This window comes from Oncorhynchus keta, chromosome 1 (genome assembly GCF_023373465.1).
Source record: "Oncorhynchus keta strain PuntledgeMale-10-30-2019 chromosome 1, Oket_V2, whole genome shotgun sequence".
Classification (NCBI taxonomy): domain Eukaryota; kingdom Metazoa; phylum Chordata; class Actinopteri; order Salmoniformes; family Salmonidae; genus Oncorhynchus; species Oncorhynchus keta.
Genome location: NC_068421.1, coordinates 63,196,991 through 63,216,973, shown reverse-complemented (window position 1 = coordinate 63,216,973; position 19,983 = coordinate 63,196,991). Strand labels below are relative to the sequence as shown.

The 19,983-nt window shown below is 44.0% G+C and overlaps 1 protein-coding gene across 5 annotated transcripts in view; it reads right to left on the bottom strand.

Moving 5' to 3' along the window:
• Positions 1 to 19,983, bottom strand: part of LOC118390508 (casein kinase I) — a 39,229-nt gene that overhangs the window by 1,094 nt on the left and 18,152 nt on the right. For 2 of the 5 annotated variants that reach the window (XM_035781177.2, XM_052457603.1), the window contains exons 3-11: positions 10,368 to 10,437; positions 5,082 to 5,230; positions 4,652 to 4,886; positions 4,281 to 4,366; positions 2,627 to 2,711; positions 2,368 to 2,516; positions 2,033 to 2,113; positions 917 to 1,024; positions 138 to 244 (exon numbers count right to left, since the gene is read on the bottom strand). In XM_035781177.2, coding sequence (XP_035637070.1) covers positions 138 to 244; positions 917 to 1,024; positions 2,033 to 2,113; positions 2,368 to 2,516; positions 2,627 to 2,711; positions 4,281 to 4,366; positions 4,652 to 4,886; positions 5,082 to 5,230; positions 10,368 to 10,437 — 1,070 coding nt within the window. The remainder of the gene's footprint in view (positions 1 to 137; positions 245 to 916; positions 1,025 to 2,032; positions 2,114 to 2,367; positions 2,517 to 2,626; positions 2,712 to 4,280; positions 4,367 to 4,651; positions 4,887 to 5,081; positions 5,231 to 10,367; positions 10,438 to 19,983) is intronic. The other 3 variants (XM_052457604.1, XM_035781167.2, XM_035781151.2) reach the window with 3 other exon arrangements.

The following is a 19,983-nucleotide window of genomic DNA, read 5'->3' as shown; positions in this document are numbered from 1 at the left end:
TATTTTGTTTGAACAGTATTTTGAATGAATGGGTTCAGAACCCATATTTCTATTTGACAGTGTTTCTTGCAATGACTGCCAGAGGTAGTGAGACCGAGCCACTGCCAGTCAAGCCCAGGGAAAGACAGCTGTCTTACTTTGTATCATCAGCCACCTCCACCTCGGTGGGAGCAGTGATGGGAGCGTTGGAGTGTCCTGCCGTCGGGTCGTCAGTGTTCAGCTCTCCATTTGTCGAGCTCATCACCTGTACAGGGAATTTTAAACAGGATGTCTGTTTTTAGGATATATGATCAAATCATGATACATTATCTGTACTTAATCCTTCATAGGAAATTAGTTAATTGAAGCATTAGCTTATAACTGTTACCCTTGACCACATTACATTGTAAATGCATCTACTAGTTGGAAAAAAGTGGTAATAATTCCAAAGGGTGCAATTCCCTTCCAGGCCACTAGATGGCACATTTGCTTTACTAATTATCCTAAAAGTTTCTAATCTGAGACTGGAGACTGTACATCACTTACCATTTAAAGCAAGTCATAATTGCACCATGAAGGACTATAGATATGAAATATCCAGTCAGATATTCAAATGTTTTTGAACAGAGGTATCTTCTGAGCTGCTGTTGCTCCTTCATCCCTTCAAAGTGGAGTCAGCGCTGAGACTGTTCATACTCAATGAGATCCCTTTTCTAGGGAGAGGGGAGGGGGGGGTTCCTGTCCTGATAAAAGGTTTCAATGACAGTGACCGCATGGTTCTCCTAACAGCTTCCCTCCCCTGTTATCAGCCTGGAGCAGATGAGTGAAGCAGAGCAGACAGAGCGAGCAGACATACAGAGACAGACAGACAGAGAGAGAGGCAGAGAAAGTTGGGGTGGACAGACCGTCATGCAGCACCATGCGCAGCAAGCAGTACCTGTACAGAGCCCCCCAGCCTTTCGGCCGTGACATACGACCCCAGTGTCTCCTTATTGGTCATTGGAGAGGGCTGACGCTGAGACTCATCTCCTTTGGGCTCAGGAGACTGATGCAAAGAGCACAGGGGGAGGGGAGGCAGGTTATGGGGGCAGGAGTGAAGAGGTGGAAGGTAGTGTGGTAGTGAATGGGGAAAGAAAGGCAACAAAAACAAACAAACGAAAATAAATACAGAAGACATCTCACAAGAAGAAGCAGGCTTGTTAAAACAGACTATGTTAACAGAAGGAAATAGAGCAAAACAAAGCAGAGCCCACTGCCTCATGCAGGAGTGAAAACAGCCTTGATCGGAAACACTAAGGGTCTAGTCTTTTATTCCAAAATGGATATTCTCTTCCAGGACGCATCTCCTGTCTATTGTCCTTTTACTAAATGAGCTAATCATTGTTGTGACTATTCCTGCTTTCTGTAATAAACTCTGTGATTGTTTGTACTATGCAACGTGTTGCCTGTTTATGTTCATAAATGATGATACTCATTACATTGTACTGGAGAGTCATAATTACAGCCGCGAGTACACCGCAAAGGACAATTATAAAACCTTATGTGGTTTTTTAGAGAAAAAGATTGAAAAAGACTAATAAGGTCTAAAAAAAGATGATGTGTCATGTTGATGACAGTGTAGTGGGATCAAGGCTCAATTAGCATGCTGATAGAACCAGGAAGGGAAAGCATGCAATTTTGCCACACGAAGCAAACTGCTTTGTCATTGCTGATGTGAACAACGCACTGCATTTTGCAAAGCAATGACTCGTTTTTAAGGAGAAAAGGTTGAAGACAAAACCCTCCAATGCTAAAACAGTTGAACTTTCGAAGATGATGCTACAACATTTAACCACAATTATAATAGGGTCATCAGTTCCCAATCATTCTTGCTCAATCGCAAAAACAGAGTAGAGTAGATTAAAGAGGATGGAGTGAATAAAGGTAACACTGTAAAAGAGGCCATATTCTTGAGGAAGCTGAGAGTAGGACAGGAGGGTTGGCAGTTGCCTCTGAGACAAGGGGGAACTCGACTGACGAGGTGGGTGGGTGTGGCGGGCGGCGGTGAGGTCACCTGGTTTTTGGTCTGCTGTTGTGCTTTGTCTCTGCTGGGCTGAGCGGGTGTGTCACTGGGGATGGGGCCTATCGGTGTAGGCTATGGTGGGGGACAAAATGACACAGCATTTTATCTAGGACATAAAATACTTTACTCCGACCACGACATGAAGATATGAATATGTAATAAAAAAAATAGGCCCTCGAACCACTAAGACATCACAGGAAATCTCCATTTACATCCCGTCTGATTATTTACAGAAAAAGACAAATGAAAATGTGCAGATAGAGGGGTCAAGCGGTCCCCTCAAAACTTTGAATAGGGAGAAGAAACAAGTGATGAAGGAGACTCACAAGTGGCTTCCCGACCCAGTCGTATTCATAATCAAAGACATAGCCGTTCCTATCGAAGAGGTCAGTGAAGAGTTTCCGTAAGTAGTCGTAATCAGGTTTCTCAAAGAAGTCCAGCCTCCTCACGTAACGCAGATAGGTGGCCATCTCTTCTGCAGGACGAAGGCACACAAATTACTACATTTGCATAAACTGATCTAGAACTAGACCTAAACAAAAAGGAAGGAGTAACACATTCCAAATGAAACCAATCAAATCTGACCGGGGAAGCTTTCACAAAGCACTTCAATTGGAGTAGCTCGCTTGGTATCTCCAATCTTCTGATACCTCTCCTTCAAAGTGTCTGCCTGGAATCAACAAAGTACAACAATTATTCCCCCACGCATTTAGCTTTAATTCCCACACAGCACAGTAGAGTCGAAAAACTACAGCTTTGCAGAAAGCAAAATATAATGCCAAATTCGGGGCAATACATAGCTGGAGGCAGTGTAATTGAATGGGAATAACGGTCACACGTAGAAAATTAACGCGTCTTAGTTCGCATCCACATGCAAATCCTCTCGTAAGCCATTTTATGTTCTGAGTTGACATGAGGCTGTTATACAGGGGGCTTCAGTTAACATCTATGGGATCGGTGTCTGATATCTGATATGGGCAGAAAGCTTAAAGTCTTGTTAACGGCACTGTCCAATTTACAGTAGCTATTAGAGAGAAAGAATACCATGCTATTGTTTGAAGAGAGTGCACAGTTATGAACTTGAAAATGTATTAATAAACCTATTAGGAACATTTGGGCAGTCTTGATACAACATTTTGGCAGTCTTGATACAACATTTGGAACAGAAATGCAATGGTTCATTGAATCAGTCTAAAACTTTGCACATGCACTTTTGCTATCTAGTGGCCAAAATACAAATTGCACCTAACCTGGAATAGTACATTGTCACCTTTCTCTTGCATTTCAAAGATGATACAAAATAAATAATAATGCATCTTTGTATTATCTTTTACCAGATCTAATGTGTTATATTCTCCTACATTAATTTCACATTTCCACCAACTTCAAAGTGTTTCCTTTCAAATGGTATCAAGAATAAGTATATCTTTGCTTCAGGCCCTGTGCTACAGGCTACATTTGGGTATGTCATTTTAGGCAATAAAAAAATAAATAAATGTAGGTTCCGATCCTTAACAAATTCGTATTTACAATGACGGCCTACCCCAGCCAAACCCTAACCCGGACGATGCTGGGCCAATTGTGCCACACACTATGGGACTCCCAATCAAGGCCGATTGTGATACAGCCTGGAATCAAACCAGGGTCTGTAGTGACGCCTCTAGCACTGAGATGCAGTGCCTTAGACCGCTGCGCCACTCAGGAGCCCCCAAAAAATAGTTATATGAGTTCTACCATGATATTCTACAGTTAGATCGCTATATGCTTGAAAATAATGGAGAGCCGCACACTCTAGGAGCTCAGATGCAAAAATGGAATACCCTGATGAAGACAGCTTGGCTGAGTGACTTATGTGGGTAAAATAAGATGACATTTACATCTATTAAACACTGCAGAGACCAAAAGGTATGAGCTAAACGGTGGTATCCGGTATAAATTGCACAATGATAGAAATAAAACCATTTTTTTAAATGTAGAAACTGCATTATATGAATATGTTTTTCCATTGTTAATTCATTTACACAGAGACGATTCAAATCCTTCCTGTGTATGGTTACTGCACTATTTTCATTGTATTTTCCCCTAACATGTCTTCCTCTTCCCTAAATACTGTAAACACTTTCTAGAGTCTGAGGCCTTGAAATGTCACTTGGGCCTTGAATGAGAGAAGTTATTTTGCGTTGGGGGGCTAAGTGACAGGGTGTGTCTGAGATCATGTAGATATCATGAAACTGTATACCTTCAGGCCTTGCCAGGGAAGGCTGCCTCGCAGGAAGTACATAAACATGTGACCCAGAGCCTCCAGATCATCCCGTCTGCTTTGCTCTGGAGGAAAAGAAGAGTTTGTTACTCACACAATTATCCACCACTTCAACTATATATGACACCATAAGGCTTAGGTCATAATGTGAACATCTAAAATGCATCAATCAATGCATAATCCATCTACATGATGAAGTTATGTGTACAGATCTCAAGTTGGGATTCAGCCCTTACAGAACATAATGGAAAAGTGGATAATTAACTTCAGGACAGGTTCACAGGATTAGGAAAGAAAATGTCCATCTTTCCAATAACACAGCAGCGTGTGTCTTCATGATCATTTCTTACCTTTCCCCAGGTGTGTGTTGATGCTCATGTAGCGCGCCGTGCCTGTCAGGCTCTTGTGCTCCCGGTACGGGATGTGTTTTTTGGTCTCGGGGTCGATGTATTCTTTGGCCAGCCCAAAGTCGATGATGTGGATTGTGTGCTGCCTCTTGCTGCCCGGCCGCCCCACCAAAAAGTTCTCTGGCTTCACGTCTCTGTATATCAAGCTCTTTGTGTGGACAAACTCCATCCGCGTTATCTGGGAGATTGAGCATTGAGCATGTAGACAAGCTAAGATCTCAAACTCTCTCTCAGTGCACTTTTCAAATGCAAACACTGTAAATGAGCCATGGACACATCTATAGAGATAACACCATAGAGTAGTTTTTAAAAATATTGGTTGGGCACCTCTGTGTAAGACACTTACTTACGTAAACAACAATTCAATTCTTACCAGCTGTATGGCTATCATAAGGACGGTCTTGAGGGAGAAGGTGCGGTCACAGAGATCAAACAGGTCTTCCAGGCTGGGCCCCAGCAGCTCCAGCACCATGGCATTGTACTTCCCACATGGCCCAAAGTAGTACACCTGAGGAATACCCTCTGCAACACAGAGACAGGCAGGGAGGAACACATGATATGAGTGGGACCACACAACTTACAGGGAACGTGCCAGAATCCCAAAGGTTTAAAAAAGGCTTAACTACTAACCATCTGTTTTAGCATCATAAGAGCCACAGATATTCTAAAAGCATTAAAAGCATTCGGCCCTTCTGAAAAAGCTTAGAGGCGGAGGGACTACGGATGCATGAAAGGTGGTAGTTAAAGAAGGGTAGTAGGGCTTTGGCTTCAGAGCCATGTTGATATTGAGCAGACTACGTGTGTGGGAAGGCGGTTTCAATTAGAACAACATGGATGGTAAACAAAAACGTATGAACGTTGATGCCGTGTGATGGAAAAAAACTGTTTGCCAACACACCCTGTCATGTGATCATACACTATATGTACAGAAGTATGTGGACACTCAAAATGAGTGGATTCGGCTATTTCAGCCACACCCGTTGCTGACTGATGTATAAAATCGAGCACATAGCCATGCGATCTCCATAGACAAACATTGGCAGTAGAATGGCCTTAATGAAGAGCTCAGTGACTTTCAATGTGGCACCGTCATAAGATGCCACCTTTCCAACAAGTCAGTTTGTCAAATTTCTGCCCAGCTAGAGCTGACCCACTCAACTGTAAGTACTGTTATTGGGAAGTGGAAACATCTAGGAGCAACAATGGCTCAGCCGCAAAGTGGTAGGCCACACAAGATCACAGACACTTCCTGTGATCTTGTGACCTCCAAGTGCTGAAGAACATAAAAATCGTCTGTCCTTGGTTACAACACTCACTACCGAGTTCCGAACTGCCTCTGGAAGCAACGCCAGAAGAAGGAAGAGCTGTTCGTCGAGAGCTTCATGAAATGGGTTTCCATTGCTGAGCAGCAGCACACAAACCTATGACCACCATGCGCAATGCCAAGCGTTGGCTGGAGTGGTGTAAAGCTCGCCGCCATCGGACTCTGGAGCAGTGGAAACACGTTCTTTGGAGTGATGAATCATGCTTCAACATCTGGGAGTCCAATGGACAAATCTGGGTTTGGAGGATGCCAGGAGAACGCTACATACTTGAATGCATAGTGCGAACTGTAAAGTTTGGTGGAGAAGGAATAATGGTCTGGGGCTGTTTTTCATGGTTCAGACTAGGCCCCTTAGTCCCAGTGAAGGGAAATGTTGACGCTACAGCATACAATGTCATTCTAGACAATGCTGTGCTTCCAACTTTGTGGTAACAGTTTGGGGAAGGCCCTTTCCTGTTTCAGCATGATAATGTCCCCGTGTGCACAAAGCAGGGTCCATACAGAATTGGTTTGTCGAGATCGGTGTGGAAGAACTTGACTGGCCTGCACAGAGCCCTTACCTCAACCCCATCGAACACCTTTGGGATTAATTAGAACGGCAACTGCGAACCAGGCCTAATCGCCTAACATCAGTGCCAGACCTCACTAATGCTCGTGGCTGAATGGAAGCAAGTCCCCGCAGCAATGTTCCAACATCTAGTGGAAAGCCTTCCCAGAAAAGTGGAGGCTGTTAAAGCAGTAAAGGAGGGACCGACTCCATATTTAATGCCCATGATTTTTATTCAACGAGCAGATGGCCACATACTTTTGGTCATGTTGTATGTGTGACCTGGGAGGAATTTAGGAGTTTATCATCACAGTAAAAATTCTCTGAAGAGGAGACTTCCAGTTTAACAGTAACTCTATTCCCTATGTGGAACAGAACAAAGGGCAATGGCCATTTGTGACCCCATGGCCACCATGACCTTATGGTCCAGCCTCCAAGGACACATCCAGCTCCAGGTTATGCCTCACCAGTTCAGACCAGTATCTGATACCAGTGGCCTTCATTCCATTCCTTGGCTGGCAGTTGTGCCAAAGTGACTGCATGCTCCCCTCCCAGCAGGCGGCTGTCGCCCCGAGGGCACCCCGACCCCGTCAGAGAGAGGAGAGGATCAGCAGCTTTAGTAGTATGGCAGGCTGGCCGGGAGGCTGTGTGAGTGTGGGGAGGAGGGGAGGGATTAGAGCAGGATTTACCTGATCACCCCTCAAGTCACTCCCACAGCGAAGCAGTGCAGATCTCACACATCCACACAGCTGTCCCAGGGCACTTTAGGCAGTAGGACTTGCCTGGTAATGATGGCGATGGCGGCCGAGGTCGGCAGCGACAAAAGATCAACAAGTAAGCTGACTCATCAAAGCCCGCCCAAATCTAGGGAGGGCATTCAGCAGCCCTGCCAATGCACTGATCAATTGGAAAGTGTCTATGCTAGAACAACTGTCCCTGACCTCACCTACAATACTCCCTACTGGGGAACTCTAGAGCTGTAAACACAACAAAGATAACAGCTGGGGAAAAGCTTCAACTGAAATGGAAAAGGCCTAGAATAAATCTACATTTCAGGGAAACCATTCAAACAAGAATGATTTTATCTTTGACAAAAGCTACACCTAATCATATTTGCTAAGTACTATGTGGATGTCATTCCAGTGTAAAAATAACCCTAGCCAATCACGCCTGTAATAAAAGCACTTATGCAAGGAGTGAGTGGTTTCCTAGAAACTATTCTTTATCGTGATTTATGACAACAGATATAATTGGCTGCTGTCCGCAGCACCACTAGCTTCAAAGTCTATTCTGCTGCCTTCCAGTGCCATTCTGTGCACTGCTCACAACCCACTCTCTCCAAACACAAGTGAAACGTGTCTGGAACAATCCAGAGTATTGTCTCAGACAGGGGCCCCTCTCAGTCTGGCCACTGTGGCAGACAATGTTGCCCTACAATGAAATGTCAAAGTTTAGGCTGAGCCCGAGAGGGAGGCGGTCTCAATTAAACATTTAGAATGCCGAGTGCATCGGGGAGAAAAAAGGCGGCGCTGATTTCATTAGGCCGGGCAGGCAGCGCTATCGCGATGTAGCCGGGATGAAACGTGATCGTCCAGCCGGCCTGCCCTGCATAGAGCCCGTGTGACTCAGTGGTAGGTTATGTTATCTATCCCAGGAAGGCAGCGCATAAAATATCCAGACTGCTCTGGACTGGATGGACCACAGAAGATCACTGCAAACTCATACTCAAAATGGCACTGATTGATTTATCACTCCCAAGATACCAGGGCAGTGGGCACTGTAGAAGGACACACATACGACTTGTGTAAGAGCAGGCAATGCTTTGAGGCAAAGCTTTGATGATGGGTTACTAAATATTCACATGCACTGATATTATCAGTGAAATCTTAAATCATCTCATAAGGAGACTGGTCACATGCAGTGCTTTCACAAGCGAAGAACATGCTATCAGGACTGTGTGAGCTCAGTCAACCAGTCATCCAGTTAAATTATTGATAGTGACGTAAAAAGTGTATGATGTCTCAGACACCCCATGCTCATTGGTTATTGTTGGGGTTGGGGCGTGGCCAGACCCGGCCAGCTAGTGTGTGTAACTGAATGTGTTGTTCTAGTGATTGGGTGCTTTCCAGGGCAGGCGAGAATTAACACTCTTAAGATAAGCTGCTCTTAAGCACCATGTACAGCTGACACAGCTCTAGTAATTGTGGCAGTGGGGTCCAGGTTCAGACCAGGGCTTGACCCTGGCTTAAATTATGTCACATTCACATTGTAAAAGGACTATACACCTGTATCCATCTGTACCACACATAATCATTTTTACAGAAGAATCATAAGCAGAAGAAGACTTGATAATTACTCACTATTCCACACAATTTTTCAATAGATGTAGCAACCAGTAAGAGTAACACTTTTCCCCCTCCATTCTATAATGAGAGAAAAGCTGGGCCAACATTGTCACTGGCTCCATCTTTAGCTCAGCCTATGAGATTGTAGCAGGCCTCTCTCTGGTGGTCCCTCTGCCACAGTGGCCGGAGGAGGAGAGGGAAGTCAGGATGTGTATAACGCATCAGTGGAAACACTACAGAGGACATGGATTCCTTCAATGGGCTGGCCCAAGGGGTGGGGATAAAGACTCACTATCCAATGAATGAATGAGGATCCACAAGCAACTTCGATCGACTCTGTTCTCAAATAGGTGTAAAGAAGATAAATAGCACAATGTACTATGCTGTGCTGCCTGGGATTGGGAATACAACTACAGGCCCAGTCAGACAGAACACAACAAAGGAAAGCTGACAGAGAGATAGGCCAGCCCTTTTCCCTGTACATCACAGGAGAGTTTGCCTGGCCTTTCTTCTTCAGGCCGGCCAGAGGCATTGCTGAGACGAGCAATGGAAGTAGATATATACGATAATGGCCCTACATTGAAGGCCATCTATAAATAGACTAGCCTAGGACACCTCTAATGCCCTGCACTCCAACTCCCTATTAACACTGTGGAGCTGCTGCTCTGGCACAGGGACAGAGAGTAAGCTGGCAGGTGATCAGCTCTCTATGAGAGAGAAAGAGACACACACTTGTCTTATGAAAGAGAACATCCCTGGGCGCAGTGACACACACTCGTCTTAGAGTGTGTGTGTGTGTGTGGCCTTCCCACTCCAGTGCTCAAATGAATGCACAGGCTTTGCCCAAGCTGTTTATCTCTTTCTTTAAAAGCCAAAAGGATCAAAGACCAGTGTCCTCAGTCACATTTAGTGGAATTAGAATACAAGTGGTCAGCTTGTCCCTACCTACCCTCAAATACAATACAATCTATTTACGGACCGTAAATACAATATATTCACCATTTGTTTTCTTAACAGATCAAATGCTCATAAAAAGTGACTTGAACTAACTAATGATGAAAACTATAGTACTAATCACTTTGGTTAAAATAAACTGTTTTTTTTTTTAAAGTGGCCCAATGTCAGAGAGATTTTTCAATGATAGTATTAAGCAGTGAGAGGATCAAACACTAAGCATTCCAGGCTGGCCAAGCTTTGCCGTGGGCTGTTCCCCACCTCTCCCCTCTGGAGGTACAGCACAGCCCCACGGATCACAGCACAGAGAGAGCACATAGACATGGCATGAAGGTTCTGGGCCTGCTAGGGAACAACCATCTGTAGGAGGGGGACAGGGCTTTCATATCTCCCAGATACGTGTGCAGAGAAGATGGCCATCCATCCAGCTGAGCCTACTAGCAAACACTGTTATAAAACAGTTATAACACTGTAGCTGTATGTGCTTACCTGAACTTCCCAACTGTTTATAAAATCTATATTCCAAGTGAAGCTGTGGAGCCCGTGACTTTATCGGTTCCTAAAAAAGGAAAGAAAGAGAACCCCATTAGTAATGGAAAACACCTAGTGGTTATTAACATATTCAAATAGGTGGATCAACGTCAAGATTGTGGTGATAAATGGTTGAAAAACAATATGTTGTATGTGAAACAGTATAGGCCTTTTCATAGATTCCATGAGACAACTAAGGATGCATCCATGCTTACTATAACATTCCTAAGATCCCTCAGGCTTAGACACCAAAAACATAAATCATCATCATCTACTTAACACAACATACTTCCTCCACGAAGATGATGTAAGGGCATTATGTATTTATGAACCAATGTCGCTTGCAAGAGGAAAAACAAACCTGTAAAAACAAAAATGGAGAAAACGGAACCAGGCAAAAAAAAATGTTAGATTTTATTGGGCCCTAGACACATCAACCACCCAGGGCAGCGTAAGCCTCCTCCACACAACTCCTCCAACCAGCACCAGCCTCCCCCGTTTCACAAAATTGGGATCCTTAACGTTAAGAAAAATGTATTTTATTTTCCGTGTTATAGCCTAACCAGACAGTAGGCTATATAGGCCTGGGGAACTTTGTGTCATTTAAATAAAACCGGAGAGGAAGAGGCAAACTTTTGGCTACTTTGGTGAACGTGAGGCATGCAAGACAAGACATTAAGAGATACAGATTACCAAGACGTATACAGACGGTTCTTTCTGCCTGCCCCCTCCTCGCTCTCCCTCATGCTGGCTCGCCTGCTCTTTCTCTTTACAAATGATGCGAGTGTGTGTTCAGTCTTCGGTCTGTTGCATCTAGAATATCCTAGCCTATTCATTGATGATAGACCCTGCTTTACTGAAGTTGTGAGACATTGCAAGCCAAGAAATTGCGAGATGCAATGGAATGCTGTGAGATACAGCTTTTGATTGCCACAAGTCCTAGCGCATGGTTCTGACTGTGTGCCTGGTGGCCGACATGCCTATACTGTGCCCTTCCCCTCGCTAGTTCGCTATAAAAGATGCAAGTGTTCATGTTACCGGAAGTACTGTTCCAATAATATTGAATCATAAGAGTTGATTCATAGCGGAATCGAATCTTGACACTCAGAAATAGGAGTCGACCTGCAAGGAATCGTGGAAACAATTATTTTGGAGTCGACTCTCCACCATGACGTCATTGTCATTACAGTTGAAAAATTTGGTAGAGAAATGCAAGCAAGACCCAAAGCGCTTCTGGCAGCATTGCAGCTGCATTGTGAATTCACATGGACTTTTATAATAACGGAAAACCAATTAAAACAAATTGCAGTTTAAACACGAAGAAAAGTATTTATTTGTCACATCCCTACTTCACCAGTCTACTAAAACAGCTCTCCTCCACCCAGCACCAGTCTACTAAACAGCTCTCCTCCACCCAGCACAAGTCTACTCAACAGCTCTCCTACACCCAGCACCAGTCTACTAAAACAGCTCTCCTCCACCCAGCACCAGTCTACTAAACAGCTCTCCTCCACCCAGCACCAGTCTACTCAACAGCTCTCCTCTCCCCAGCACCAGTCTACTCAACAGCTCTCCTCCACCCAGCACCAGTCTACTCAACAGCTCTCCCCAGCACCAGTCTACTCAACAGCTCAGCACAGCTCTCAACAGCTCTCCTACACCCAGCACCAGTCTACTCAACAGCTCTCCTCCCCCAGCACGAGTCTACTAAAACAGCTCTCTTCCACCCAGCACCAGTCTACTCAACAGCTCTCCTCCACCCAGCACCAGTCTACTCAACAGCTCTCCTCCACCCAGCACCAGTCTACTCAACAGCTCTCCTCCCCCCAGCACGAGTCTACTAAAACAGCTCTCCTCCACCCAGCACCAGTCTACTCAACAGCTCTCCTCCCCCCAGCACGAGTCTACTAAAACAGCTCTCCTCCACCCAGCACCAGTCTACTCAACAGCTCTCCTCTCCTCAGCACCAGTCTACTAAACAGCTCTCCTACACCCAGCACCAGTCTACTCAACAGCTCTCCTCCCCCAGCACCAGTCTACTAAACAGCTCTCCTACACCCAGCACCAGTCTACTCAACAGCTCTCCTCCCCCAGCACCAGTCTACTAAACAGCTCTCCTCCACCCAGCACCAGTCTACTCAACAGCTCTCCTCCACCCAGCACCAATCTACTAAACAGCTCTCCTCCACCCAGCACCAGTCTACTAAACAGTGTTTTCATATTAGTGCAGGTGAAGGAAAGGAGATGAAAATAAGATTAAGACACAGCCCCATCCTGCTCCCAGTCTGAACATTAGGCGCATCTTGTCCATCTTAAGTGGATATCTGAGGAGAGAGAGACTGGTTAAGTGGAACTGAACTGGACACATGACCAGGCACTGGGCAGTGAGGGACGTCAGGGCGGGGCGAGGCACTGTCTGTGACATCATCAGTGGAGGGAGGCTTAGCCTCTCCACTAGGGAGGACGTGGGAAAAAATATACAAATAAAAACAGATGGCTGAAAACCACAGGACCCTAAAACAGAGGCTTATGGGGCTTTACATGCTTAGACTCATCCCAGCAGATAACTATGCAAATGACCAAACCAAACCAGGAAATAATATCTACAATCACGGTAGGTAGCCTACCTTTCCATGTTAAATGGGTCATAAAATTCCTTGTCATTCCCTCTCAAAAATGATAGCAGACCCTCTCGATGCCCAATCTCCACACCCAACCTTTTAAAAGAAGATACTCACAGAGCTCGCACGAGAAGCACAACCTTTTCACTTAGATGGAATAAAGTGCTTATGCGCAAACAATAAAATGTTATTAGCCACATGCTTTGTAAACAACGGTGTATACTTAACAATGAAATGCTTATTTACAGGTCCCTTTTCAGACAATGCAGAGTTAACCTCTTCAACCTATGGGGGCGCTATGTCATTATTGGATAAAAAAAAACGTGCCCGTTTTAAGCGCAATATTTTGTCACGAAAAGATGCTCGACTATGCATATAATTGGCAGCTTTGGAAAGAAAACACTCTGACGTTTTCAAAACTGCAAAGATATTATCTGTGAGTGCCACAGAACTCATGCTACAGGCGAAACCAAGATGAAACCTCAAACAGGAAATGAGCAGAATTTTTGAGGCTCTGTTTCCCATCGTCTCCTTATATGGCTGTGAATGTGCCATGAATGAACTTGAGCTCTCTGCCGTTCGTCCAAGATGTCTGCAGCATTGTGACATATTTGTAGGCATATCATTGGAAGATTGACCATAAGAGACTACATTTACCAGGGGTCCGCCCGGTGTCCTGTGTCGAAATTATTGCGTAATCTCTAGGTCCATGTGCGTTCCATTACTTCAGAAGAGAAAGTCAACTGCCACGATGGATTTATCGTCGATAGATATGTGAAAAACACCTTGAGGATTGATTCTAAACATCGGTTTGCCATGTTTCTGTCGATATTATGGAGTTAATTTGGAAAAAAGTTTGCATTTTAATGACTTAATTTTCGTTTTTTTTTCCTACCCAAACGTGATGGAGAAACGGAGCGATTTGTCAACACAAATAATCTTTTTGTAAAAACTGAACATTTGCAATCTAACTGGGAGTCTCCTCATTGAAAACATCTGAAGTTCTTCAAAGTTATTCAAAAGGTAAATTATTTTATTTTAATGTTTTTCTGGTTTTTGTGAAAATGTTGCTTGCTGAATGTCAGGCATGTCAGGCATAATACTATGCTAGGCTATCAATAATGTTACACAAATGCTTGTTTTGCAATGGTTGAGAAGCATATTTTTGAAAATCTGAGATGACAGTGTTGTTAACAAAAGGCTAAGCTTGAGAGCAAATAGATTTATTTAATTTCATTTGCGATTTTCATGAATAGTTAACGTTGCATTATGCTAATGAGCTTGAGGATAGATTTACACAATCCTGGATACAGGTTTCTTTCGTAGCTAAACGTGACGCAGAAAACGGAGTGATTTGTCCTAAACAAATAATATTTTTGTAAAAACTGAACATTTGCTATCTAACTGAGAGTCTCCTCATTGAAAACATCTGAAGTTCTTCAAAGGTAAATTATTTTATTTGAATGTTTTTCTGGTTTTTGTTAAAATGTTGCCTGCTGAATGCTAACGCTAAATGCTATGCTAAATGCTACGCTAGCTATCAATAGTGTTACACAAATGCTTGTTTTGCAATGGTTGAGAAGCATATTTTGAAAATCTGAGATGACAGTGTTGTTAACAAAAATCTAAGCTTGAGAGCTAGCATATTGATTTTATTTCATTTGCGATTTTCATGAATAGTTAACGTTGAGTTATGGTAATGAGCTTGAGGCTGTATTCACGATCCCGGATCCGGGAAGGCTCGTCGCAACAGGTTAAAGAAAAAAAACATTGAAATAAAAATGTAGAAATAGTGGCATGAGGAATAAATACACAGTGATTAACTTCTTGATGCACCTATCCCGCTAGCGGGATAATTTGTCAACATCCGCTGAATTGCGGAGCGTCAAATTCAAATTAAATTACTAAAAATATTTAATTTTCATGAAATCACAAGTGCAATATAGCAAAACACAGCTTAGCTTGTTGTTAATCCACCTGGCGTGTCAGATTTCAAGAAAAGCTTTTCGTCGAAATCATACCAAGCCTTTATGTAAGGACATCTCTCTCAGCAGACAAAACATTACAAACAGCTAGCAGCAAAGTAGATTGGTCACGAAAGTCAGAAAAGCAATAAAATGAATCGCTTACCTTTGATGATCTTGAGATTTTTGCACTCACAATATTCCCAGTTACACAATAAATATTCCTTTTGTTCCACAAAGATAATTTTTATATCCAAAATATCATTCCATTTGGTTGGCACGTTATGTTCAGAAAACCACAGGCGCGAGCGGTCATGACCGGGCAGACAAAAATTCCAAATAGTATCATTCAAGTTCGTAGAAACATGTCAAACGTTTTTTCTAATCAATCCTCAGGTTGTTTTTACAATATATATATCGATAATATTTCAACCGGACTGTACCTTCTTCAATAGGAGAGAGAGAGAAAATGTCTGCTCCAAGCTGTTGCGCATGCAAAACAGATTGCTACTACAGACAGTTGAGGCACATGGCCGTGTCTTGTTATATAAAGCAGACAGAGAGGCATCGATGCATTCAATTACTGTTCGATTGAACGTTAGAATGGGCAAAACGACTGAGCGTGGTTGGGCAAATAATGGAGTAGTATAACAGTGGTGTGCAAAGCTGTGCAACTAGTTGGTCCTTGTCACCGATGGGCTGGAGTGGACAGTTGAGAAGTGGAAAACATTGCCTGGAACATGACAGTGTGTTCAGTTTACTTGAGTGGCCTGCACACTCCCCAGACCTCAACCACATAGAGCATCTTTGAGATGAGATGGAACGGGCTGTTTGCAGTACCAATATACCGCTGTCCAATCTGCAGAAACTGCATGATGCTGTCGCGTCAGCATGGACCAACATCCCTGTGGAACGTTTGCGACACCTAGTAGAATTCAGGCTGTTCTGGAGGCAAAGGGGGGTCCGACCCGGTACTAGATGGGTGTACAGTGCCTCCTTTGACTTTTTCCACATTTTGTTGTGTTTAAAATGGATGAAATTGAGACGTGTCACTACAGTACACACAATACCCCATAATGTCAAAGTGGAATTATGTTTTTAGAAATGCTTACAAACTAATTAAAAATGAAAATCTGAAATGTCTTGAGTCAGTAAGTATTCAAAATCTTACGATACTTGGCCCCATTCATTCTTTCCTTTACACGGATCAGTCGTCCTGGTCCCTTTGCAGAAAAACAGCCCCAAAGCATGATGTTTCCACCCCCATGCTTCACAGTAGGTATGGTGTTCTTTGGATGCAACTCAGCATTCTTTGTCCTCCAAACACGACGAGTTGAGTTTTTACCAAAATGTCATATTTTGGTTTCATCTGACCATATGACATTCTCCAAATCTTCTTCTGGATCATCCAAATGCTCTCTAGCAAAACTTCAGACGGGCCTGGACATGTACTGGGTTAAGCAGGGGGACACGTCTGGCACTGCAGGATTTGAGTCCCTGGCGGCGTAGTGTGTTACTGATGGTAGGCTTTGTTACTTTGGTCCCAGCTCTCTGCAGGTCATTCACTAGGTCCCCCGGTGTGGTTCTTGGATTTTTGCTCACCGTTCTTGTGATCATTTGACCCCACGGGGTGAGATCTTGCGTGGAGCCCCAGATCAAGGGAGTTTATCAGTGGTCTTGTATGTCTTCCATTTCCTAATAATTGCTCCCACAGTTGATTTCTTCAAACCAAGCTGCTTACCTATTGCAGATTCAGTCTTCCAAGCCTGGTGTAGGTCTACAATTTTGTTTCTGGTGTCCTTTGACAGCTCTTTGGTCTTGGCCATAGTGGAGTTTGGAGTGTGACTGTTTGAGGTTGTGGACAGGTGTCTATTATACTAATAACAAGTTAAAAACAGGTGCCATTAATACAGGTAACGAGTGGAGGACAGAAGAAGTTACAGGTCTGTGAGAGCCAGAAATCTTGTTTGTTTGTAGGTGACCAAATAAATTAATTAAAAATCCTACAATGTGATTGAAGTGTACCTATGATGAAAATTACAGACCTCCCTCATCTTTTTAAGTGGGAGAACTTGCACAATTGGTGGCTGACTAAATATTTTTTCGCCCCCACTGTATGTAGTTGCTACTACTACTGACAGTATAGATATTATTGACATGTTTAGTTGACATGACGAGTGGGACACTCCCCTGCGAGGACACATACAGTAGGTGCTTCCCACATTTTTCCGACTCAAATCAAATTTTTAGTGAAATGCTTACTTACAAGCCCTTAAACTTACAATGTAGTTCAAGAAATAGAGAAGAAAATATTGACTAAATAAACTCATGTAAATAAAAAGTAACACAATGAAATAACAACGAGGCTATATACAGGGGGTACTCGTATCGAATCAATGTGCGGTGTTACAGGTTAGTCGAGGTAGTTTGTACATGTAGGTAGGGGTAAAGTGACAATGCATAGATAATATGTAGCAGCAGTGTAGGGGGGGGGGGTCATTGTAAATAGTCCAGGTGGCCATTTGATTAATTGTTCAGCAGTCTTATAGCTTGGGGGTAGAAGCTGGTAAGGAGACTTTTGGACCTAGACTTGGCGCTCCGGTACCGCTTGCCTTGCGGTAGCAGAGAGAACAGTCTATGACTTGGATGACTGGAGTCTTTGACAATTTTTTGGGCCTTCCTCTGACACTACCTAGTATATAGGTGCTGGATGGCAGGATGCTTGGCCCCAGTATTGCGCTGTACGCACTACCCTCAGTAGCGCATTACGGTCAGATGCTGAGCAGTTGCCATACTAGGTGGTGATGCAACCGATCAGGATGTTCTTGATGGTGCAGCTGTAGAACTTTTTGAGGATCTGGGGACCCATGTCAAATCTTTTCCGTCTCCTAAGGGGGAAAAGGTGTTGTCGTGCCCTTTTCATAACCGTCTTGGTGTGTTTGGACCATGTTGTTGGTGATGTGGACAGCAAGGAACTTGAAACTCTCGACCCCCTCCACTACAGCCCTGTCGATGTTAATGGGGGACTGTTCGGCCCTCATTTTCCTGTAGTCCACGATCAGCTCCTTTGTCTGGCTCACATTGAGGGAGAGGTTGTTGTCCTGGCACCACACTGCCAGGTCTCTGAAGACCTCCCTATAGGCTGTCACATTGTTGTCAGTGATCAGGCCTACCACTGTTGTGTCGTCAGCAAACTTAATGATGGTGTTGGAGTCGTGGGTGAACAGGGAGTACAGGTGGGGACTAAGCACCCACCTGAGGGGCCCCGGTGTTGAGGATCAGCGTGGCAGATGTGTTGTTGCCTACCCTTACCACCTGGGGGTGGCCCGTTAGAAAGTCTAGGATCCTGGTGGGAAAAGGCAGTGTGGAGTGCAATTACATCATCTGTGTATCTGTTGGGTCAGTATGCACATTTTGTGGGTCTAGGGTTTCCAGGATGATGGTGTTGATGTGAGCCATGACCAGTTTTTCAAAGCACTTCATGGCTACCGACGGCTCTGATGAAGGTGAACCGTGCCAAAAACGTAAGCCTATTGTTGGCTTCTCCCATCAATAAATCTGTAACATTTACACAGCCACAAAGTCCTCCATTATCTTTATTCTCCCAGATAGTCAGTTGAAGTATCCTGGGGTAAGGAATGTTTTGGGGGGGGGGGGTGGTTCCATTTTAATGAGACACAACAAAATGTGGAAAAAGTCAAGGGTTGTGAATACTTCGAGAGTCCTTGTAAGTTAGGGGTAAAGTGACAAGGCAACAGGATAGATAACACAGTAGCAACACTGGTACCGCTTGCCTCGTGGTAGCAGAGAGAACAGTCTATGGCTTGGGTGGCTGGAGTCTTTCACCATTATTTTGGGCCTTCCTGACACCGCCTGGTATAGAGGTTCTTAAGCGTTTAAGGATGTCCCCACAGCTGCTCTTTTCAGGAAATGAGCAGTCCAAAAGCAGATTATCTGTAACGTATGGTTACAGCTTATTCTCCCTAAATGTAATATTCAAATGAAATCCCGCATTTGGGCTTGTAAAGATTTTAACGTATAGGCTGAAAATAATGGCCTGTGTACTTCAATGAAGCAAATGTATTCTTCCCAGAAACTCGTCAGCTGGACTGGACACAGGTGTCTGTCAAACCCAAAATGGGGGGGTTGAGAAGATAAATAGATAAATAGAAAAACACCTTTTTGTCATATCCTTTTCATAAATTGTGATTTTTGTTACATTCTATAAGCATATTATTTAGCTGAGCATGTACAGCAGACATGGAGTGTGACCCGGCAAGGCTGGGGACTGGTGCAGCTGACCTACAGCCAGGGCTAAAAGGAACTTCAGTGTTGGACCTCCTGCTGCAGCCCTTCTCCTGCTCAGCTGCCCCCACCACACCGCTTACAGACCGCTCTCCAACTAAGGACTAACTAAAAAGGATCAGCCAGCCTGTTTCACAGCCAAGCCTGTAGTAGCATAGTAGTTGTTGTAAGGGAGATATCAATTTCCTATCAAGCTTGCCTTGACCTATTAGCATTTCATTCCAAGAAACACGCTTTAGGCTCGTCAACATCTCATTATGTCATAGATCTCATGATCATGGCAGGTTTTAACTTGAACTCATTAATGCGTTCCTGAGCTGGTCTGAAAACTGTGCTACGGATCTCTGGGTGGATAACGGATGCAGCTGATCATCTAAATCTGATCATGGTAGCTCCATCGCAGCTGACAGAGAGAGAGAGAGATCCTGTTGACACGGATCCCGCGAGATTTCCTCTTGACCCGTCTCCGGAAGATCCTCACTGTAATAGAGCATATTACTGAAACTGCCATTACGTAAGACGTGGGAAATAAATACACCACTGTGTATCCTCATCTTGACCATCAATCAGGCACTGTACGTGATGCAGAGTTCAGAGAAATGGGCACCCTTGATGATATCCTCACTGCTATAGTCAAATACTAAACCATAAAAATGGAAATTATATTTATCATTTTAGGGAGCA